General features: G+C 39.6%; 1 protein-coding gene across 7 annotated transcripts in view; it reads right to left on the reverse strand.

Moving 5' to 3' along the window:
- Positions 1–1414: 1414 nt before the first annotated feature.
- Positions 1415–25298, reverse strand: part of KLC1 (kinesin light chain 1) — a 33764-nt gene continuing 9880 nt past the window's right edge. For 2 of the 7 annotated variants that reach the window (XM_075614979.1, XM_075614980.1), the window contains exons 2-16: positions 24231–24492; positions 23887–24117; positions 23319–23397; positions 21829–22054; positions 21002–21089; positions 19297–19398; positions 18765–18938; positions 18554–18653; positions 18047–18096; positions 17896–17960; positions 17052–17160; positions 15687–15842; positions 8275–8405; positions 4325–4391; positions 1415–3065 (exon numbers count right to left, since the gene is read on the reverse strand). In XM_075614979.1, the coding sequence (XP_075471094.1) occupies positions 3000–3065; positions 4325–4391; positions 8275–8405; positions 15687–15842; positions 17052–17160; positions 17896–17960; positions 18047–18096; positions 18554–18653; positions 18765–18938; positions 19297–19398; positions 21002–21089; positions 21829–22054; positions 23319–23397; positions 23887–24117; positions 24231–24491 (1905 nt within the window). In that variant the 5' untranslated portion in view covers position 24492 and the 3' untranslated portion in view covers positions 1415–2999. Of the gene's footprint in view, positions 3066–4324; positions 4392–8274; positions 8406–11845; positions 12464–15686; positions 15843–17051; positions 17161–17895; positions 17961–18046; positions 18097–18553; positions 18654–18764; positions 18939–19296; positions 19399–21001; positions 21090–21828; positions 22055–23318; positions 23398–23886; positions 24118–24230; positions 24493–25298 lie in introns of those variants that run through there. The other 5 variants (XM_075614981.1, XM_075614983.1, XM_075614982.1 and 2 more) reach the window with 5 other exon arrangements.

The following is a 25298-nucleotide window of genomic DNA, read 5'->3' on the forward strand; positions in this document are numbered from 1 at the left end:
CTCATTTCACAAAATGTATAAGAAAGTGTTACTTTCACAATGATTAGGGGGTGATAGTAAAGTAGGAATAGCCAAGGGCTTCCAACAGGTCAGGTTTTAAGGATATCCCTGCCTCAGCACAGGTGGAATGGCTCAAGGAATGAGCCACCTGTGCTGAAGCAGGGATATCCTTAAAACCTGACCCGTTTGTGGCCCTTGACTGAGTTGTCCCCCTTGTATTAAAGGAATACAAGAAGTTCAAGTTGTGTACTGCATCTCCTTTTGCATCACAAGTAATTCACAAAAAGAAAGCCTCTGCCAAAAGCCATAACCGTTTTAGCTATTGATTGTGTAAGGTTGTCTTATAATTATCAGCCTTCTTAAAGTAGTGAATAATATTTAAATGACTCGGCATAGCTGAATGTGTTTATTCCCAATGTAAAGCCTTTTGAGACAGTGGGCGGTAGTCCAAGCGCAATCAGCTCTCTCAGGCAAATCTGCACTACACCCGCCATTATAGTCGACGGCCGATATCGCCGGTGCAATAGTACGTATCGCGCTTTGACTCCCGGCCATTGAACATTAAATATCCCAGAGATGTTACCATAATGAATGCAATAATTTCTAATCACCTTTTAATACAAGTAATTTGCTAGAAATGTCAGTCAAAGATGCAGCTCTTAAAATGCACTCAGCATCTCTCGATATCCAATTGCATACTTGATTCCCTTTTGTGTGTATTTTTATGCCATTCAAGTATTTATACATTTCTTTAAAGATTAAAATAAGCAACCAAAATAGTAACGGTTTCCCGGAACGGATGTATAGTGCACAAATATCCTTGCAATCTTGTTCTGAAACTATTCTTATATACCTGCAACCAACTGACAACATGCTCGTCTAAAAGTACATGAACAGGTTTTTTTTTTTTTTTTTTTTGTCAATTAAAGTTTCCTTACTAACACTAATAGTACTGTAAACATCATTCAATCAAGACAGCATACAAATATAATGTAACTAACCTCCATTTACCAAGCTTACGTGTTTTTTTTTTACCATGCTATTTGATTTCAGGCAACGTTATACAATATGTTTGCTTTCCCCCCCCCCCCTGCTCCTTTTAAAGGCATCTAAAACGCTAAACGCTTACCACAGGCTTTCTAAACGGCCCAATAATTAATTGCAACTTTAAAAAAGTATGACTGATGCCGATACCTTTAATAACATAAAATCGCCTGTGGATAATGACGATGGTACTAATATTTCCCCACAGTATCTTACTGCAAGCTGTTTTTATCCTTATCACCATTTCAATGAAGGGAAGAATTCAAATGGGAAAGGCATTTCTTCCCCCCCCCCCCCCCTCCCTTCTCTCTTCTTTTTCTCTCCCCCCCCCCCCTCCCTTCTCTCCTTTTTCTCTCCCCCCCCCCCCCCCCCCCCCTAGATAGATGTAAGAATCTGCAGGTATTGGACATGACCTATAATAGTCCAAGGTCCAGATATCAGTGATCACTAAAAACAATTCTGGGCCAACTGCCTGCAGAGCTGTTTCTTGCCTCACTGGATCAACATGATTAATTCAAACAGAAGCCCAAACATAGCAACATGTACATTAAGTCAAATACACTGCCTACTGTACGAAGACAACACTGAGTTACACAATGTGACAGTCCTATGTACATTAATAAACAGCCCTTATGTTCTGTGCTCCACAGTAAAATGATCCCGTGTGTTATCAGAGGGGCCTTGAATCAACGTGCTCATCATGGTGTCATGTAATGTCTTCATAGGCTAAAAGTCATCCCGACATTTATATAGAATAGTGATTGCAATCTAACAACTTTACAATACAAATGATACATTCATTAGGTATAGTACCCCAGGTACTATTTACAATTTGAGTAAGACCCATTTACAAACATTTTTAAATATTTGAAACATTTCTAGTTCCTGCTGTTGTAACAGTTATTCAATGCACAGAATCTGCCAAACTATAAAGCATACCATATATTGTTTCAGTTTCCAGAAAGAAGTCTGAGGATGTAACAAAGCTGGAAACTTTACAAGACTGGTATATTAAATGTAAAACATGATAATGTAACGTGTGGTGACTTAAGTTCTCTGAATAATGATTTGTGCAGTTGTGATATTGGAACTCACTATACAAACTACTAAAAACCACTTGTATATATTAGCAGCATCTGATATTTGCTAAGCATGTGTTAGTGTTAACCCCTTCACTGCTAGAGATGCAAATTCTGAAAAGATTCCCACAACCCTCTTAAAGTTGTTGTTAGCCATTTTTGGAGATTGATCATGGCAAGTTTAGGATAAAGCTTAGAAATATGTACTACATTTTTAGATAACTGAAAGCACATTTTGTGTAGCTTCTGAGACAAGTACAGTAAATACCTCTGCCAAATTCAGTTTAATATTTAATCTGTCAGCTGACAGTGTTACATTCCCTCCAGCACTGAAAAGGTTAAACGAACATTTCCGCTTTACCGTTCATGATTACGGACTAAATGGTGAGGTTTGCCAAGATGATAATTTACTAAATGATTCCATGCTTATGGACAGTATCCACATTTTTATCTTGGACAACTTACTTTAGTATAGCCACAAGTAATTACATTTTTTATAACACATCTTTGCCACATGGTCTCCAAGATTAATTTCTTAAGGACATTTTCCCTGTGTGGATTTTGTAGATTTTCTTTGTATTGGTTTGGCTGCTGTGACAGTGACCAAAGTATTTTAACTGCACATTAATATAGATTTCTACTGACAAGAGTGCAATAAGCAATTAATATATATACATACACACCTATAAATAAAATGTTCCTTTTAAAAGAAAATTTCTTATTACACTAATTTAAAAATCTATTTTTTTTAGAAAAGTAAAAATAGCATTCTTATCAAACACAAGGTCCTTATACAGAGTGGCGAGGAACCAATGCTTTGACTGTCTCAGTGCGTCTTCATTCAAAGGAATTCTAGCTAGCTTCTGTGCATGAACCTTAATGCGCCAAGTCAGTGTGACTAGCACTCAGACTTCTTGAGTCTGTCAGACAATTATTTCGCTCCTGTATAAAAAGTGGAAAAAAAAAAAAAAAAACAAGTTACAATCTTGTTGCACAAGATTTATACATCCCCCTATAAAAGAACGTCATTTATTCAAAATGTTTTATTAGATCAGGGGTGGCCAACTGCAGGGTCAACAGGTCAGGTTTCCAGGATATCCCTGCTTCAGCAGGGATATCCTGGAAACCTGGCCTGTTGGTGTCGCTTGAGGCCTGGAGTTGCCCACCCCTGTATTAGATGAAAGCAACAGTTTGACTCCACCCACTTTCGTCCCACTAAATGGACATCCGAAAAGAGCACTACTGAATCTGGCTACACAGTTGTAACCTTTAAGATTCGTCTGCTTTATATCCTTTGTTGCAAGGATTTGGGAATAACTAAATAAGAAATCCACTACTTGGAGTTAAAACATTTTCCTAGAATGGCATTTGAGGGATTGAACGTTAGATACTCTGCATCATTATACAGTTCAGTATGTTAATTTGTATGGTGTGGGTAGTACACCTGGTAATGAGAATTTAGCCTATGTTGCAATGAACTCTGCAGTTCTTTACAGGCCCGGGCAGCAGCACTACATGGATTTGGTAAATGCAGCATCTAATTCAGCAGGATATTTAGATTTGCCTTTCTTATCAAATCCATTACTAATACTGTGTGAACACATAACAGTAACAGTTGACACGTAATATTTAAAGCAGTCAGAAGATTAAATTAATGCAGGTTAGTTTGAGTGATTGTGTTAGTAAGTGCAGAGAACATGTACCACATAAGCACAATGAATTGCTATTCCAACTATCTTACAAGCAGTACAAACTTGTACACTTGCTTCGGGTAACCCCTTCACCACTAGAATGATCTGCATCGCATTAAAGCTGTGCATTACTGGCTTCTTGAGCAGCAAAGGATTAAACATTATGGCAGGGGTTCTCAACTCCAGTCCTCAAGACCCCTCCCATCCCCCAACAGGTCAGATTACAGCAACTCCAGCTTCTGCACAGGTTGCTCAATCTTTGACAGCCACCTGTGCTGAAGCAGGGATATCCTTAAAACCTGACCGGGGGGGGGGGGGAGGGGTGCTCTTGGCCCTGCTGTATGGATTCTATGTGGATCAAGCCAATGCATGGGAGTGTTCAATCCCATATACAACACATTTGACCAAATACAGCTCCACATTGTAACTGCATCTTTATAAAACACCTTTAATCTTCAGCCCACACACTAGTGCTATGTGATGGTGTAAGAACATGATAGGGCTTCTTACTTGAAAGTGATCTTCAGTAGCCTTGCCACCCGTGTTAAGTACATTCAGAGAACAGGCACGCTTCATGCTGCAACCAGGATAGTGAACATGCAAGGATAAACCAATGAGAATCACTGGAAACTACGTTCTGAACACACAGGTATACAAAAGATTAATGCAGCGATGTGTTCCTTGCCATGTACGGAGAAGCAAAAGGTTAAGATTTTTTTTTTAAAAAAGTGTGCTTGGTATCTAATGTAAAATTTGAATATGTGTTTCGTAATAAGTTTATGGCTGGTTATCTTCCATAAAGGTACTTGACATGAAGTGAATTTCTACTTTATAAAAGTAAAAATCAAGCCAAGTGCCCAAATCTAAAATTATGTATGCTAAATATAGATTGTATTTTGCTATGCTTTTTGATGTACCAACATACAAGACAGCTGCACAAGCATATCTAGCATTATGTTGAATATAATTAAGGCTTATACATTATATGCCCATAAACATTACCAATGATTAATATTCTTGATATCCAGATATTCAAGAGATGCAAACTCGTTTCTTATAATCTAAATATAATTTGTAATATTTGACATTAAAAGAAGGGAACCACATATACTGACAGTTGTTTCCCAGCGAAAAGCATATTTCAGATTTTTTCATCACATTTCTTTACAAATAAATTGTTGTAGTACTAGAGAGAATTTTGGATTCAATGGTTTCCTTTAATTAATGGACATTAAAAAAAAAAAAAAAAAGCAGCCAGTCTGTGGAAGTGGAGTGAGTTCCATAGTGTCTGATTGATGTGGTCTCATGGTTAACAAAAACTAGAAAGGCGCTGTATACCACATGTATAGTGTACTTGGCTATAAACATACAGCTTGTGTATGTCACTCACATGCTGGTTAGGATTAGAGCTGGAAAGCGGTGAGAACACATATGGCAGAACAAGAGAGTTTATAAATAAGTCTGCATTAGTACGAGAACGGCAGGGAGGATGGTTTGACAGGGATGGCCAACTCCAGTCCTCAGGGGCCACCAACAGGCCAGGTTTTAAAGTTATCCCTGCTTCAGCACATGTGGCTCAGCCACATTTGCTAAAGCAGGGATATCTTTAAAACCTGACCTGTTGGTGGCCCTTGGAATGGAGTTGGCCACTCCTGATCTACGATCTTAAAGCATATACAACACGGGTTAGCAACAAATCCATTACACGGTTAAATTGAAAACAATCAAATTAGGCCAAGCCTACATTATCAAACCTGCACTTTATTCAACATTATATATGTGTTATTTATTACATAAACTAACATTTAGAACAAAGAAAAAAAAAACAATGAATCATGTTTAAACCTCTTAATCCATTTATTTATATACATTACAAAAATTCAGAATATGGTAACTGGGCTTATTTAAAGCCTTTCTAGACTAACTGGTATTTTGCTCAGCAAAAAAGTAAAATATACATTAATGTATTAAAAACAAAAGCAAGATCTAAAAACCAAGGTAAAACGAATTCGCTAACCCACTTCAGTGCGAGACGGGATGAGGCTTTCATTTCCGAATTCAAAAGTTAAACATTTCATACCGGCTGCATGATTTGAGAAGCCAATTCATAGTGGTCAGAGCTTTTAAAACTGGATTACATGGTGGTAGGCTTATGTTTATATATAAATTAAAACCTGTTACACAACTCCAGTTTTTAATTGTAACAAAAAAAAACAAAACTGTTACATTTGAGAAATGTAGTAACGAAGGAGAGCGAGGGAGTGGGTGGTATAACTACTTGTTGGTCTGATAAAAGGTATGTTACAAGCCTTAGAACCTCTCAGGGTCCTTCATCAGGTTAATGCTTGTAACAACGACTTGTTGGTTCAATAAAAAGGTACGTTATAAGCTTTCGAATTTGTCTGTATTCTTCATCGGCCTCCTGATGAAGTACCCTGAGAAGTTCTACGGCTTGTAACATAACTACTTGTTAGTCCAATAAAAAGGTACGTTACAAGCCATAGAACTTCTCAGGTTCATTCACCAGGAAACCCGATGAAGAACACCGAAAGGTTCGAAAGCTTGTAACGTACCTTTTTATTGGACCAACAAGTAGTTATGTTACAAGCATTAAACCTGATGAAGGACCCTGAGAGGTTCTAAGGCTTGTAACAGACCTTTTTTATTGGACCAACAAGTAGGTAGTTATACCACGTACTCCCTCTCCCTCACTACATGGAAGGAAAGGACCAACACGGCCCCCCACCCTTCTTTGCTTACATTTGAGAAAGTAATATAAGCCGGTATTTACTGTAACATCACGTGTAATTATATACAACCCAAAATCATGATCACATGTTGTGCATCCATTGTATTGGTCTCCAACATTATGCGGTCCCCGTTGGCATAAAATCTGGTTTAATTCTTATTTAGAGACATTAAGAAAACAAAATCTAATCAGGGAGAATTAAAAAAAAAAAATGTATGTACCAATGCCTAAAGGTCATGCATAGGATCATTACAATTCAAGTAGATTAACTTTTATTAGGGAAACCACCAACTGCTTCTGTTATTGCACTGTATTATCCAATGTACATTTACAAATGATATATTTCAGAGAATTTGTATCCTCAGAATCAGATACATTTTAGGTGGTATATTTTACAAAACCTGTTCAAGCCACTTATACAATGCATTTTATGTTAGGCTTTTCATTGTGGTAACTGCACAAAATGTAGAAACACCTGAATGCATTAGAGCAGGGGTGGCCAACTCCAGACTTTAAGGGCCACCAACAAAAGTCATGTTTTCGGGATATCCCTGCTTCAGTACAGGTGGCTGTCTTGGACTGAGCCACCTGTGCTGAAGCAGAGATCCTGAAAACCTGTCCTCTTTGTGGCCCTTGAGGACTGGAGTTGGGCACCCCTGCATTCAAAGCAAAATATCAATTTAAAGAAGCCATCTACGCTGTTCAATTAATTTTTTTTCTAACTGGAACCGGGAAGGACGTTGGGGATGCTCCGCAGTTCCCAACCCCTGGAAAGCCACCCTGACAGTATCAAGGCAAAAAAATCTGCTCGTTTGACACAATGACCGCAGGTCAGGAATTGCTCCAGCCAGCGTGAGATCACACTGGTGATTTCTATTGGTGACCAATGTGAATGTTTTACTAGTAACAAGGAAGGTTCCCGGTTCGGGTTAAAAACAGCGATTGCTATGTTCAGCATTTTTTCCATTTCAATTTTGCATTCTTGAAGTACTTTTTTTACTTTTGTACAACAGCTGTAATATCTCTAAAGCTAAAATAGACTTTGTTCTGTGGGTTGCCGTAGAGAAGGAAGCCAGCAGTGGATACAATTATTACACAGGTCATAAAGTAGTCAAACTATTAGTTGCAACTATGAGAATAATTTTCATTTGGACCCATAGAATGAAACCATCAAATAGCATAATCTACATTACCTCCCTGATATGCTACTTAATAAAATTACAATATATACAAATTATTTACAATAGATCTCCAAAAAGAAAATAAAGATAATTACATTCACAGATTTTCTTTTTCCCCACATGCCACCCCTATGCAAGTATAAATCTATATACACTGTTCACATGCACTGACCATTTCATATATACACCATTTCAATGAACATTCAGTTACCTGCCACAGAAGTGCTCTATTCAAGTCAGTAGCATTCGTAAAATAGCACTTTCTGCTGCTATTATGGTAACAGAAAAACTAAACTTCTAGTGGGTTCTATACGAATCGCTGCATATTTTGGAAACTTTGTATAAAATAGATCAGTGAGTCAGAGGTCCAGTAGAATCCCAAAGTGCACGCTCTTAAAAAGTAGGACCATCTGGCTTACCGGTATACATACTGTACATCACAAAGACTCAAGTCAATTCCTCTGACTTCTCCTGCACAGTGCTAGGCTACAAAGGCACACAGCTGGGAGAAGACCAATACTGATAATTACCCAGGATTCTTTGGTTCACCATCTCGTGAACTTCCTCCTTTCAGCTTCCTAACCAGCTTCTCACTGCTGCGTCTAATGGAAGCACGGAGCTTGCTAAAGGAACCACTGCGCTTTAAAGATCCAGTGCCATCCTACAAAAAAGGTTAACAGGCATGAAAATGCAGTTGTTATTTAAGATAAACCTGTGTTCCTCTGGCAAGACCACACCAACCAGAACATTTATAAAAAAAAAAAAAAAAATAGTGTCTTAAGTAACCCCCCTCCCTCCCCTTTCAGGCGGCAGGGGGCTGCAGCGTCTCAGCATTCTCCTGCGAAAATGGCGCTACACAACGCCGCGTAGCATCCTGTTGTTATGGCAATTCGGCGTCATTTGACACCAGACAGCCATTTTCACACAAGCTGCAGGGGGAGACACTGAAGTTTGATGGAGAGACCCAGAAGAATGCCGGGAGACGTCGCAGCACCCCGCCACCGGTAACACTCGACAGCGGGCAAAATGCACTTGCCCCGCACATACATACAGATACGTGAGACAATACTAAATATAAACAATATTCAATGCCAGTTATATTGGACACACAACTTTAAATAAGAAAGAAGGTTTAAAACCTACATTGACATTGTAAATGAAAAATTCATTTTTTATCCCACTCTTTGGACCCCTATAACTAGAAAGTCTTTTTCCTGTACGAGAAAATGTATCTTAAAGCTGCAGTTCAAGCTGCCGTTTAAAAAAAAAATTAAAAAAATTAATGCATCAATACAATCCCACACTGACAAGTGATTAGCTAAGTTGCCGATCGGTCGGCAATGATTCGGCTTGGGAGTTCTATAAATCACTGTTAGTGCTGCAGAAGAATACCCAAGATGCAAGGGTCTGTGTGGAAGATCATGTGACCAGACAGGCACTAGATACAATTGGTAGAGGGGAAAAAGGGGTGTGGCCAGAGCCTGTCTCAGAAGACGAAGGGGATGGGACTTTGTAAATGGTTGCTATAGAAACAAAATTGCTTGTTACATTAGAATACATTAAGTCTTTAAAAAGCTTATTTATTTTAAAAAAAAAATGCTACAAGTATTTTCTCATAGTACAGAACTGATTTATAAAAGGATACTGCTTGAACTGCAGCTTTAAATGTATAAGAAGGTATCTTTCAATTCCAAGCCTTGTGTAGGTGATGCTTGCTTAAAGTCAGGAGTCTCACATCACCCTTTTAACCAACTGAATTTATTGAAAATGTACCACATCCATTTACCTTACCAAGAAGGGAAATGATGAACATTAACCGGAACCTAATTTACCAGCTGTATTGTTTCTGGTTAACACTTTTGTTAATTGGTTCATTTAAAATCATACCATTCACTCTGTTTTTCAAAAGTTTAACCTCTGCGTAAAGGTGTATATGTATTATATGGGGCTGAACGAGTCAAGGCACAGACTCAGCATACAATGGCACTGACTGAAGCAGGGGAATCTATATCCCCATCGCAACTCCTTGTGACCTTGGACAAGTCACCATTTCCCTGTGACAGATTGCAAGTCCGCCGAGACAGGGATTGTGCATTAACATTAGCAGAAAAGCGCTATATGAAAGTTCTTATATTACGAGCATTGTATGTGTTATTAAAGCGGAAATCCAGGCTGCTCTTTTTCTTTACCCATTGCTTTTTTACTGTATGAGAACCAGGGGGTGGGGGTGTTATTTTCAGCTCCGGGGACCCCTGCTTTACACTTACAAGTGTTACTGGTGTCTGTGCTCCTTCCAGGGAATTCTAAACAGCAAATCAAATCTGTTGTAGCTTTCTATTGGATAGCCATTTATATGCCCTGGGAGAACACTAGTAAGTATTGTAGGGAACGGCTTTGCCAAAGCTGAAAATACTGCGGTTCAGCTCTGAAGGAGCCCCCGATATCATGGATTGCTGCTATAAATGGGACCGTGACTACAATAGCTCAAATACAATTTGATAAAACCACTGGAGAAAGAATACCAAAATATCTTCTTACCCTCTGAAATAATTACCTAATAAGTTAACTCTGGAGAGCTGCAGACACTACATCATATACTAGTGTCATGGATTTCACATTGAAACATTAAATTTATTTTATAAACCACAAATGTTCCCAGCACTCAAACGGAAAGAACAGATAGTAAATGGATCCGCCAAAAGTAAGTATTTAATGGTACACGAATGATGCAAAAAATGGTCAAACAAAAACCAAAAAAGTAAGCACTATGTGCTAGGGCAAGGACAAGGACAGGGAAGGGGAGAAGGGAGAGGGAAAGAAAAGGGAAAACACGGGGAGTTAACAGTCCAGGGCAAGGGGGGCAACGTCACGTTTCGGGGTATAGGAACTGCTTCTACAGGCCCGTTGCCAGGTAGACCGTAGTCACCTGGTACTTCCCTAAAGAGCTTTGAGTCCAGTAAATGCAGGAAATGTCCAATGGCAAAAAACAGGTTGTGGCAGCAAGCTCCTCCTGGTGCAGGCAGCCCAGCTGGAGGAGGAGTTTGCTGCCACGACATGTTTTTTGCCATTGGACATTTCCTGCATTTAATGGACTCAAAGCTCTCCAGCGTGGGGCATTAACCCTTTAGCACCCTGCTTTGCCAGCTAACTCCACTGCTACTTAGATAGCCTTTATAGTGTTGATATATTCCTTTTAGGTTCAGACCCTTATCATCCAGTTTCCCTGTTACTCACTTAGGGTTAGTTGGTCTGAGTCCTGTGCCTCACAGCCTACCTTCATTCTGTTGGGATATTCAGTGATAGCTGGTCACTGTGTCTCCCAGGGACATTGTTGCAGGGTTTAGGGAAGTACAATGTGACTACTGTCTACCTGGGAACGGGCCTGTAGAAGGGGTTCCTATACCCCGAAACGTGACATTGCCCCCCTTGCCCTGGACTTTTAACTCCCCGTGTTTTCCCTTTTCTTTCCCTCTCCCCTCTCCCTTCCCTGTCCTTGTCCTTGCCCTGGCACATAGTGCTTACTTTTTTGGCCTTTGTTTGACTATTTTTTGCATCATTCGTGTACCATTAAATACTTACTTTTGGCGGATCCATTTACTATCTGTTCTTTCCGTTTGAGTGCTGGCAACATTTGTGGTTTATTGATTATTTGGGAGGAATCCGGGTCCTCCTTGTTCCCGTCTTGCACCTATTATTTCACTTTATACAGAGTTTTGTGTGCTGTCTAATACTGTTTATTAGATTTATTTTATTCAGTCTGGGATCAGATAGTAGGCTGTGTTTAAATTTCTTCAATGTGGGCTGGTAAAGAATCATTTCCATTCAATGTATGTACTTAGTCAGAATGCCAATAACCCCATGTGAATGGCCTGCAATTCGCTGTAAAGCAAGGTACTGCAGGCCAAAGGTCGAGCAGGGGTCAAATTGTTATTGTTATACCTTCCACAAAGAACCGCAGCAAAATTAAAATGTAAAGACAATAAAAAAACAAGCAATTTTGTTAATTAACCAGAAAAAGTGGTTGATACCTATTGTCCAGTCATTTCATCAGTGTAACACAAGGTGAAAGGTTTTACCAAGCAGACAAGAGACAAATACAGGTCAGTTGGAGAACGTTTATTAGAAGTTAGAAAGACATATACACAAATCACCAACACACTGAAAGATTAGTAGAAGCACAATTGCCAAAAAGTCACACTAAGACTGATATAGCTCTAACTCAGATTAAACATAATTGGAGATATCCATAGATCCATATTGATGTTAACCAAGTTATGGGTCTCCGGCAGTAGTTTCAAGCGCTTGTAGCACATGCCTTACTTCTATAGTGTAAGTTTTCTGTGTTGGGGTCCCCATCATGCCATTTTGGACCTTGTGATATTATCTACTCTCCATAGAAAACAACCAGTGTGGAAGTTCTTTCCTACGCTTTTAGTGACATAATACATATTAACACATTGCCTGATCAGATTACATTTCTTTATAACTAGATTACAGTTTGGCAAAGCTACAGATGTACAGTATTAAGAAAAAAAAATGTCAGGAAAGAGGCAGCAGCACTGAAGAAATGGTCAATTTACAAGGAAGTGCATGGCAGCTTGGACAAGATTTCTAAAATGAGTAGATAGAGCACAGCAGTCAGTACTGGAGAGAGAAGTTAAAGCTTGAAGATGGTGCACACCCGTCATGCAGAATTAGAATCACACAAGGCATCTAGGCCTGTCGGATAGAAACGGAGAGAGAAAGAGAGAAATCTCGATGAAACTGTTGGGAAAATATAGTCTGCAGTTTCGAACAGCTCTGATTTACAGTATTTCTAGGTCGCATGGCAAAATTAGTCCTCGACTAGAATCCTTCTATGAGATGGTGGAGGGGGGGGGGGAGAGGAATAAATAAAATAAGTATTGGCGATGATCAAGAAAAGCTTTAACTTCTGTCCCAACAATCTTTAAGGAAATGCCTTGGCAGATAAAAAGATTGCACTAAAATGTATTATCTACTTTTAGAGCTTAACAGACTACAAAGGAGAAAGTGATGTTAGGAAAGACACGCAGTCCGCTAAATGATGCATATAAAGTATACTGTGCAGCCAGTTATAACAGCTATATTGGGGCACCCAACTTGTAATGATGGGCAGTTTTCGGGTGCAAATAATGTCCGAATGCATTAAAGTAGCAATTTTTTATTTTACCGATTTGGAAATGGATAGTGGCTTTCTGCTATTTTTAATGTACTGTTCCAGGTAAATGAGTAACCCAAGACCCCTATTCTCCAGAAGGGTTATAGGATATACTATATTATATATGTATCCCCTCTGCTATTAGTCTGCTGAAGCCTTGATTTTTCTTGAGATAAAAACAATAGAAGCAGGATTTACTACAGGCTATATATACACCCCACAGGATTTACTACAGGCTATATATACACACCCCACAGGATTTACTACAGGCTATATATACACCCCACAGGATTTACTACAGGCTATATATATATATATATATATATACACCCCACAGGATTTACTACAGGCTATATATACACCCCACAGGATTTACTACAGGCTATATATACACCCCACAGGATTTACTACAGGCTATATATACACCCCACAGGATTTACTACAGGCTATATATACACCCCACAGGATTTTCTTGGCGCGGTTTTTCCAAAAGTGCAAGTTAGGTCCAGATTTCACGCCACTGCTTACGAGTACATTTCCTGACACTCAGAGTTGCTGTTATAAGTGGAGGCACTGCAGCAGTAACACACAAACACCACGATATGAACAAGCTAACAGAAGGTGTCACATGAAGCCTGCATGCACTTCCTTTGCTCGAGGCCTGAAATCATGCAGTGACCATAAAACTGACGATGGAGAAGACACAAAATATACATCAACATATCCCTATTTCAATGTAGTTACCATACCTGGAAATAGTAATTTAAGTTTAAATATTGATTTGTTAGTGTGATATCTTTTAATTGACCAGGAAAATTAATCTTCATAGATCAAAGTGCTCAATCTCAAAGCCTCCTACATATGTACATTTTTATGAAGAGACCTGTGAAATCATCAACGTTCTGCACACCCCGGGTCGTCTATGAAGAACTCTTTTCAGTTGGTCCATTAAAAAAGATATCACAACGTCAAATCTAAACTAAGACTTTAATGTCCTGTGTGTAAAACCTCATTTAATGTCGTGACACGTGTACTGATATAAAAAAAAAAAAAAGGTCACCTAGTGAACTATTTCTGAACACCACTACCAAGAGAGCAAAACAAACATTACAGCAAGATCCATGCAGAGGTAGACACACGCACACACATGCGCTCGGCGTGCAGAGGTAGTCACACACGCAGAAGTGCTCAGCTGCACCACTAGAGGGCGTACTGATCTGCATCGCTTGTGACCCCTCTAGCCATGAAAAAAAACACAACAAAAAACCTGAATAATGGAATATAAATAGAACATAAAGTTTATAAAGGATGATATTAGGGTCAAACAAATTTAAGTGAAATAATAGTATATGGTATGTGGTACTTTTCCTAGCTTAACATTAGAATATGATATTAAAAAGTCATCCTGTGAGCTGAAACCATAAAGCAAAGATTAAGGTAAAAACCTGACAACGTGGGGTTTATTTCACGAGTACTTTTGGTTTTATTATTAATTTTATTTATTATTTATAGCTTAGATCGCCGACCTAGAAATACTGTCTTATGTTTAATCACAAAAACCTACTCAAAAAAAAAAAAAAAAAAGACTCCTCTCTGCTTTCAAACAATGGTAAAGTAAAGGTTCAATACGCCACAACATGCAGGAAATAAAGGGAAGAGTACAGTACACAGCTCAAAATCAGCAGATCATAATAATCAGGGAGATTCCTGTGCTTTTCATTTTCAAGACACATTATAGGAAAATTGCGTTAAGCCATAACAGATGCTGATTGATTGTCTTGGCACAAAGAGCAATGCCAACCTTCAATTCTAAAATGTGTTCTCTAGAAACATCTAAGAAGTTAGAGAAAAATGTCACAATGAAAATAATATTTAAAAGTGCCGTTCCCCAAAAATTCAATCACTCGCGTTTTGTTGTTTTTTAATCAGCATTTAAAGAATTTGCAGATTTAGAACCAAATAGGTGCAGTGGCTACAGCACAAGTGTGAAATTATTCACCACAGACCACTTTAAAATGCTAGATAGCGGTTACATTAAAAAAAAGTGTATTCCTAAATAGAGCTTGGGGTACGGCACCTTAAAGTGAAGGCACAGGATAGAAATGAGGATTATATCAGAGAAATGACAGACGTATAGTTGATATAACTGGGCCACTAAGACAAAATGTACACTGGCCAGGAAGCTAGCATCCATAAAGAAAACATGGAATTAACTACCACAAAACACATGGAAGATCTAGGAGATTATATTAGCAGTGACACCTATAAAATACATTGTGTCTATGAATTGAAATACAAAAAAGGTATGAGCGCAAACCAAACTAAAATATTGCTATAAATGCTCTAAAATCAGGGGTGCTCAACTCCAGTCTTCAGGGGCCACTAACAGGCCAGGTTTTCAGGATATATCTGCTAAAGCACAGGTGGCTTTACTTGTGCTGAAGCAGGGATATCCTGCAAACCTGACCTGGTGGTGGCCCTCGAGGACTGGAGTTTTCACTCCTGCGCACCAAATAATCAAATAATGACTTGCTACAACTAGGGAAGACTTTGGAAAGGAGCCACAAAGCAAAACCCAGGACACTCAATCAGCATTGTAAGATGGTAGGGAGTAAAGAATAGATACAAAGGTTACAACAAGTTTGTGGAAAGGATTTCTTATTATTGATTATCACAGCATGCGGATCAGGTTAATGCATTTTAGTTTTTTGTTATAAAGCAATATGGTCTGTATTATTTTCCCAGACTGTGTACTGCACTTACCCCGTTCCACTCTACGCTCATACTCACTTCCTCCCCTCCGTCAGGGCCACTCTCGTACTTTACCACATCCAGGCTCTCTCGGCTTCGCCTTTTCTCAATGCTTTCTGGGTCGTTTAACACTTCTGCCACTCTTTGCTTGTGGACATTGTCTAGACCCTGTAATACAGAGCTCATTAGTCACCAGAGAAAGACACAGCAACAGAGGGAAGTGTGTATTAGACAAAGTGGACAAGGGACTGCCAACATCACCTTGCTGCAAGTGAATAAGGCTGCGCTTATAGTGCCGGCGACGCCGCGGCAAAACAAATGTATTGCCGTCGTCGTGTGCACTTATAGTAAACGCGACGGGAGCGACACGAATTTCTGAAGCCGGTCAAATTTGATTTTTCAGAGGCTGTCGCCACGTGACAGCCTCTAAACCAATCAAAGACCTGGTCGTCTGCGACATCGCCGGAAAGCGAATTACAACTTTCGCTAGCAGGGACGGGTGACGTCATCCGTCGCGTGAACTATAAGCGCGGCCTAATGGGAATCACATTACATTCAGTGGTAAAATGAGCAGTACGATTTAGCAATGTATACTGGCGCTGTGAAGGAATTTAAAGATCGCCGCCAGTTATTTTGTACAGCTACTGAAAATATAAAACCTTTGTTGTAAGTGTAAGACAGGGGTGGCCAACACCAGTCTTCAAGTGCCAACAACAGCTCAGGTTCAGGATCTCTGCTTCAGCACAGGTGTCTCATTCGAAGACCTGACCTGTTGGTGGCCCTTGAGGTATGGAGTTGGCCACCCCTGGTGTAACGCCTACAAACCGGAAAAGCACAGCACCAAATACCCCACAATGTACCACACATTTCCAATTAATTGGGGCGTGCTGCAAAACATCTAGGGATCGGTTCAAAATGGGTCACACAACGAAAGATATTTATTTTTCCTGTGTGAAATGTATATTAAAAACCACATATTCACATCTTGAACAGTAGACCAAATAATTAAAAATCGTCTAGATATGAATGTCATGTAGAAATAGCACTAAAACTACTAAGTGATACATTTCAGGTTCTTCTGCCCCTGAACAATACACCTACACAGCACTGGTACTATAAAGGCACATGACAATTTACAGCATGCCGAATACACAAATTAAGGGATTCATTTACGGTTTTAGGTTTCTTGTGATGCAGAGTCTCCCATAGAAGCTATTATGATAGTAACATTTCTGGTACTTATTCACTCAAGAGTGAAAATGCTGCAATTACTACATGCCATTATTGGCCATCTACTTAACAACGCCTTGCAATATTGTCACATAAGCAGCATTTACCTGTATAATAATATATGCGGAGGGACGTGTTCACACTTGCCTGCTTACGGGACCTCATCGCTGCCTCCTCCAATGTTTCGGCCGCTTCGAACTTGCCTTGCCGTCTGTAAAGTGCTCCAAGGTTCTTCAGTGTTGTGGTCACTGTTGGGCTGGACACACAGGGGGTTATTAACTAAGCTGCGATCGTGCAGATCAGGGGACTACATCATGGAAACTTCTACTGACCTCAATGGAAGATTGCAGGAAATAGGGCCCCATCTGCAATATTCCAGTTTCAATTAATAACCTCCAGAGTTTTTCCTTTTGTTTTAAAATCCACTGATACCAAGAGATCATTGTATAAATAGCTTAGAGCAGGGATGGTCAACTCCAGTCCTCAAAGGCCACCAACAGGTCAGGCTTTAAGGATATCGCTGCTTCAGTGCAGATGGCTTAATCAGTGGCTCAGTCCTGTGCTGAAGCAGGGATATCCTTAAAACCTGACCTGTTGGTGGCCCTTGAGGACTGGAGTTGGCCACCCCTGGGCTAGAGGTACAATATTTCTCTGAGTCTTGATCGCACTAGAGCGTGTAATGATGCACTCTGAGCTATGCCCTGTGAAAAGAAGCTGCGATTCGCAGAAATAAGGAGCAACACAATACACCTGCACCTCGCAGACTCCTGCCCGGGGATACTCTCACAGGGCAGGTCCACCTCTTGAAACAAAATGGCAGCCCAGACAAGGATCTGAGATCAGAGGCTCCACAAAAGTAACATGGGGAGAAAAAGCAGTGTGTTTCAGGCCCCTCCGGCAGAGAAGGAGAACACAAACACGTCACGCAATGAGAAGTGATAGTGGTAACTACACCCAGGGTATGAGCCCCGTCATAAACACATCTACTTACCTATCAACTTTGCATGCTTTGTACCAGCCACCATACTCTCCAAATGTGCCGTCCTTCTGCTTCCCCTAAATCAGTGAGGGACGCGTTAGTGGGGACTTTAAATCCAGCTAAAAAAACCAGTGTACTAATGTCGCAGCCACAAACATCTTACTTTGAATTTTTCTCTTTCTTCGGCATGCATCCAGATGGGTTTGTTTTCATCTAGAAGGGTGAAAACACAGTAACGGTGTGTAAGGAATTCAAGTGCAATACTTGGTAACTGCATCAAGTTATGTATATGGTGTTACAAAAGCTATACAGGAAAGTGTATTATTTCAACTGGTAGAGGGGCTCTAAAAGTCACATCTATGGTCCTTATAATAGTTAAGGTGACCAAGCACAGAGCAAATGGTTTTTCCCCTCCACAGACACTGAAATATATGCCTCACTTGCCAAAAAAACTAAATAGAACTCAGTTTGCAGTTAACAAAGTATCAGTTGGCAAATGGCCTACGTGAAGTGGTAAAATAATGGATCCCATCTCCCCTCCCAGAACATAACATACAGGAAGAATATAGAAAGAAAAAGAAGCTAAATACATGCTTTATGTTGATGCAAACATGTCAAAATTGTAACGGTACATTCAAATCTATCCTTTATTTCAAATTGGGATCCTTACCATCAACGGATCCAAACTCCCTTTCATGGGCACGGGTAAGGATCTCCTTATACAAAGTCTCCGCTTGCTTAAACTTGCCTTGTTTCAGATAACATGAAGCCTGTGGTACAAAAACAGTCCATTGGCCAAGTATTTTCCATTAATGAAAATAAAAAAAAAGCACAAAATTGCCAACTTCATCTCACAACACACAAATGCAGAGATTCATTACCAAGTTGTTCTTTGTTTTTGCCACGTTGGGATCATCAGGTCCCAGTTTGGTTTGGTAAATCTCCAGTGCTCTCTGATAGTAATATTCCACTTCTTCATACTTGCCCTGGTTCTGGCACAATAAGGCCAAGTTATTCAACTGCTTGGCAACATCTGGATGATCTTTGCCCAGGACCTAAACACAGATGTGCAGTCATGATGGATTTCCATTTTATACACAAGTCATTTCATTTTTTTACTGTTGAGGTTATGCCATGATCCGTGTACACTGAGAATGACATCTTTTTAATAAAGCAGCAGTAATTTGGGTTCCTCAACGCAAGGCCTATCTTGCAGATTTTCCAAGTAGTGGGAATCTGTATTTGTGATGGATAAAATGTACTATGAACAATGCTTGCTTGTAGTGTTTCGGTAATGTTTGTCCAATGTTACATTTGTATGGTAAGTGTACACCATGTGCGTTCAATTGTCAACGAAACAAACATTTGCTTTATTAACAAAAAGCTTCAGCTGCTTCGGTTCATTTTCCATACCTTTTCCCGGATCTCAAGAGCTCTTTTACATAAAGGTTCTGCTTCTCTGTATTTTCCTCGTTTGCCATAGAGCACTGCAAGATTATTAAGCGTGGCTGCAACCTGCCAAGAGTTAAACATAACCAAATAGCTCATGAGCATTTTCAGCAAAGGCATTGCACAGGAATGCTTTCAATTAGACCTACACAATCGCAGCAAGCTGGAAACCCACATCCACAGTATTACACATTTATATATTTTATTGTGCCAACTGGAGAGCTACTGGGAAAGGGACCCCGATTATAGAACAGATTGAACTAAATGATCCATACATAAGGAAAAACATAAAAATGAACTAAATAATTTGTCATATTCAATTTGCATTTGGGCTTCTGTGTTTACAGCTATTTTCAAACATGTTAATTACATTGGTAAATCGATGTGTGTATAATTCTAGAACAAGTTAGCAACTTCAGTGCAGGAGGATTGAAAAATAATCACAGATATCGTATTGATTAAATAATTTGTGTTTGGGAACTGAACAGCAAGGAGAGAGTCAAATTTCTGCAGGTCGATGAATTATATAAAGAATATGATTTTGGTTTGTAAGGTGCAACGTAGTTTGAGACACCACACACACACCAGAACTGTGGCGTTATCATATTAGGTTTTGAAAAATGTATAGCTTCAAAGACTGCACAACATGCGTTTGAGAGAAAATAATTCTAGTTCTTAAATTGAGGATTTTATTCTTTAAGAACGGGTGCTTGTAAATTGTACAGTAAGAAAGTTGTCTCTGACTCAGAAATAAAAAACACATATTTTCCAACACATTGCTGTTGCCGCATGTATTATTGCTGCCACTTATTCTAATGTGTTTGTACAAGAGCCATCTTGTTAGGCGTTGTTGCAAGTAGCTGGCATTGCTTTCCATCAATTAAAAAAGTAGGTTAAGGGAGATTAAAAATACAAAAAAAAACACGTTGCAGGCCTCTCTTACACCAAATGGGTTACAATGAATCTCGGGTACCTCCATAATAAATGCCATCGATGCCAGTAATGTTTGCACATTTAATGCTGGATATTTCTTCATAAATCAGCTAACAATTGTACAAAACTAGTTGTGTACCTGCTGACAATATCTCTAATATCTCCATGTACATGCAATGATTATATGGAGTGGGGGGGGGGGGGAAATCAAGTGCAAGACTTTTCCATTTGAAAAGAAGCAGTTTAGAGTTATCCTTAAAGCAGCAATCCTTCCTAAAACACGTCTAGCAATCGAGTTGTACTTGGCTTCTCCATACATAATTCACTGCAGACAGCTGACTGTTTGGCAGGTAACACCTACTCCTGTCACGATCATTTAACACTAAGGGAGAAGCTGCCTTGACCCGCCGTCACCACAATTCCAATGACACGCTACGTGCAGCAGGGTGCAGCATGAGGGCCCCAGGGTTAGAGCAAAAATCTGCCTTGTAAAATCGTGCACACAGGACGACTGCTGCTTTAACAAGTAAAAACAAACTATCGTCAAGAAGTAGTGATTGGTGATTGGTAATTGGTATGGACAGTACTGTGTAGTCCTACCTGCTGCTTGTACCGAATAGCCGGGCATAAGTAAACTCTCCTGTTGAGTTTAACATTAGAGACTTTTAACAAACGAAATGCAACAATGAGATGGAAAAAAAGTCAGAGAATTTATACTAAATATCTGTTTACTGACCGCTGGGTGATCTTTGCCCAAAGTCTTCTCACGAATAGCCAGGGCGTCATTTAATAGGTTTGCAGCATCTTTGTATTTATTTTGATCTCTGAAACAGAATTTATAAAGGATGTAAGGGGTGGATGTGGTTAGTTTAATGCTAAAGGAGAGCAGCTCTTGAAACAAAATGGGCATAGTAAAAACTACAGTCATTTGGGAATTAACATGTCAATCATATTTTGTTGCTGGCCCCATCATATGGCTATTTTTAGCCCATATGGCATACACCTGTGACCATTGAACAACCCCCACAGGGACCAATAATCCGTAATGAGATAAGCACACACAAGGATAAGAGGTTGTTGCAGAAGCTATTAAACCAACACTGCTGCACACACTATAGTTACAGCAAGTTGCTGACTGAGTATGATAGGCATAATAACTGCTACAACCTTCACCCCAGTCCTGATATACAGGCGCCCAGACCAACAGGACGTGGTCTGCAGTTATCTCAAGCATTCAGAAACCCTCCTGCTGCATTCCAATAGCTGCAGTTATTACTTAGTTGTGTCTTAAGAAGGCAGTGTCAGGGCTGCAGCATTTCAATGCCTTAAATAAATCTCACTGCTTACTTAGTAGCGTTAACATACAATAACTGTATGATGGTAACCATACAAGCGTGTACATCATTTTGCAGCACAGTTAACTAAAATTTAACCGGATGTTGCTTTAACAGAGTGTAATACAATGATCTGCAGGCTAACTCAGCATTGTGTCATGGTTATAACTGGATATGGTGAAAATACAGAGCTATTTATAATGGGAAATAGACAATTCATGCTACTGACCTGTAGACCAAAGCCAGTATGTTGAGCATTGTAGCAACATCTGGGTGATCGTGACCAGAGTTCTTCTCCAGATCTTCAAGTGCTTGTTTGCAGAGGGGCACAGCGACTTCATACCTACCCTGGGAAGCATACTGAATGACCAGGTTATGCAGGGTCCTCAACCTTGCAGGGATTTCATAGCCACCTTGTTGGGCCGCAGCTGCAGCACTGCTGTGCTGCTGTTGTACTGCACAAATCAGATTAAACACATTACACTGGTTTGTGCCAAACCTTTGAAGCTCAGTTTATTTTCATGGTACAGTTCCTGATACGCTCTTTTGAACAGTGTTTTTATTTCTTTATTAGGACTACTCAAAATGTACTTGTATTTGTTATATTTTTGGAGATAAAACCTTTCCTTCGAAAAAAAAAAAAAAAAAAAAGAGAAAAGCAGTGTTTCCTAAAATAAATACATTGCTGTTCTAGCTTTCCAACATGCTAAGCCCCCTAAACTTTTCTAAATACCCAGTGTAAATGAATGCACAGATTGTTATCACTATGGGCTGGAGTGCCGTGGAATCTGGCTCTAAATCAATTCAAAATAGAGACAAGTGCTGCACACCAAAAAACAATAATAATAATAATAATTCAATTACTGGGCCTCCTGCGTTTGAAGGACAGCCTGCAGTAAATCCAATGGATACAGTGAGAGAAGCAACACAAGGCACATACGGATTTAAGTTCATCCAATTTATTTAGAGCCAATACACAACGTTTCGGCCCGTAGGTCTTTATCAAGTGAAATCAAGTAGCATAAGGGTCGAAACATTGTGTATTGGCTCTAAATAAATTAGATTAACTTAAATCTGTATGTGCCTTGTGTTGCTTCTCTCTCTAAATCAATTAAAACATGCACAACTGTCTGTATCTCGAAGACAGAAGAGTTTTAAATACCCTGTATGTATATGTATAGCGCCATCCATATACATAGAATGGGCAAAATATAACACAATGGAAATAAGCGCTTCAGACATATAATCCACAATAAGAATAGGAGTCCCTGCCCCGAAGAGCTTACAATGTAAGCAAGTATGGTTATATTATTTTGAGGGTAGTGTTAGGGAGATGGGGCATATGTTCCATTGAACAAAACTGTGAAAAGGAAAGATCCAGCGCTCCACGGATTTGCAAAAGTATCACATTTATTGCGCCATACACTTTCACATAAGTGTATGGCGCAATAAATGTGATACTTTTGCAAATCTGTGGAGCACTGGATCTTTCCTTTTCACAGTTCAAGCTTGGATATTTGTGACAGGTATCCCTTTGAACCAGCAGCACCAGTAATACGGTTTTGTTTTTTGACTAATGGTTTGCAGCATATCACTGTTTATTTGACCATTGAACAAAAACGGCAGGTTTCCTTTAAAATGTATTTTTGAAGAATGTGTGGTCACTACCTTGACGTACAAGATAATAGACTACCCGTGACAATAACACAAAGAACTTACTTCCTTGGCCTGGATCATCATCATCATTAGGAAACAAATCATCCAGAGGTTCCTTGGAGGAATCGCTGTCTTTATCATCCTAAAAATAAATAAAAAAGGAGCAACAAAGTCATCGTTAAAAGCACTCAACATTCACATCGGCAATAGTTTTCAAGCAGATATAATGTAAGGCGTTCGTCAACAGCACGAACCCTTCAATTCAGCGTGGAGATTTGAATTGCAATGTTCAAAAGCGAAGCCGCTTTATTTTTAGTTCTATGAAACGTGTTCGTAAAACCTATTTTCTCTACAAGCCAATAAAATAATTTTAAAATAGAAAAGTTCAGTTTATCATAACATTAAAAGTTAGCAGTGACTCAAAAGGAGTTTTAAGTTGAATTTCCTTAGAAACCATAACATAGAACAGGGGGGCTCAACTCCAGTCCTCAAGCACTGCCCTCCCCTTCTCCCCGGTATCCTTACAACTTAGGGGGATGGGGGAGGGATGACACGGTGAATGGAAAATACAGTGAAAGCAAAATGTAAAGAAAACTATTCGGTAGAGGACAATCATGAAAAAGCTACATACAGATGGAGAAAGGTCATCATCATATTTTTTCAGCTGATTCATAAACTCTAGATGTTTCTTTTCTTCCTCCAGTTGGGCCACCGACTGTTCGCTCCTCTGCAGCTTTTGCTGAGTGTTGGCCAACTCATCACGCAGCCACTGGTTTTCCTGGCAAAGGCGACGGACTTGGGCTCGCAGCTTCTGCTTCTCAGACTCTACTGCATTCAAATGGTTCGACAAAGCCATCATTACCTGGAACACCCAAATAACATTAGCTTTACAAGGAGATATATATCCATATATGTTTTTCCAATAGACGTACGTTGTTATATAATGACAGCTTCTCCGTAAGGTCTCAGAATTACCTGTGCCTCACTTAGCCCCAGTTCCAGCATTTCCAGAGACTTGCGGATCATGTTGGACTTCTCTTCCACCAAGTTGCTCTCATCATCTTTCTTTAAACATTTAAGGGTTTCAAGTAGACTCTGCAAGATGGAATTGTGCTCGTTTTTCAAAGCCTCAAGTCCCTGGATCACCTGTTTGGTCTTAGAAATAATCTCATCTTGGGTGAGCTTCTCCAACTTGTCTTCCTTTAGAAACACCATTGTGGACATGTTGTCAAACATTCTGCAAAGGGAAAGACAAGTTATAATTAAGACCCAAGAGCTCCCACTAGTCTGTTTAAGAACAAAAACGTCAGTATATGCACGGTTACATATTATGTGGGATAAATCCTCATTGCACCACCCTCCTGAAAAATCAACATGCAGTGGTGCTACAGTACATCAATGCAGGATTGTAACAGGGTCTTCTCCCTAAACAGACCTTCCCAAGTTTGCCATGGTGGTTTTGATTGGTATCTGCTCAGCATACTCTTTAGTTCACTCCTATTCTTCAAATCTTGATAACTAGTTGGTGCCCAATTTAAGCAGCCAAAGGCATAAAGAGGGAAGGCTCTTACCACCATGTCATCAAGAAACTCAATGTGCAGTATTTTACAATAGGAAACAAATAGATGATTTATTCCGGGGATGGCCAACTCCAGTCGTCAAGAGTCACCAACAGGTCACGTTCAGGATATCCTAAAAACCTGACCTGTTGGTGGCTCTTGAGGACTGAAGTTGGCCACCCTGGTTTTAGTCACCTAAATAAGAAATGATAATTATGATCTGTCTTACCAAGCTTTCTTGACTATATAAAGTCCAACATCACCCAAACGTTGCATTTCAGGGATTCACAAGAAATACTGTCGTTTGTAATTTATAAAAGAAAACCACAGTAGAAAAGTAGTATGATCTATCCACTTACTAAATAAAGAAAAAAAAACAACAATAACCAATGTGCAGCTGTGTGGGATTAGCAATCTGTAGCAAGCCCTCTCCGCTAGTATACAGTCGTATTTTCAGATTTTCCCCATAAATATACTGCCACAT

The sequence above is a fragment of the Ascaphus truei genome, chromosome 9 (genome assembly GCF_040206685.1).
Source record: "Ascaphus truei isolate aAscTru1 chromosome 9, aAscTru1.hap1, whole genome shotgun sequence".
NCBI lineage: Eukaryota > Metazoa > Chordata > Amphibia > Anura > Ascaphidae > Ascaphus > Ascaphus truei.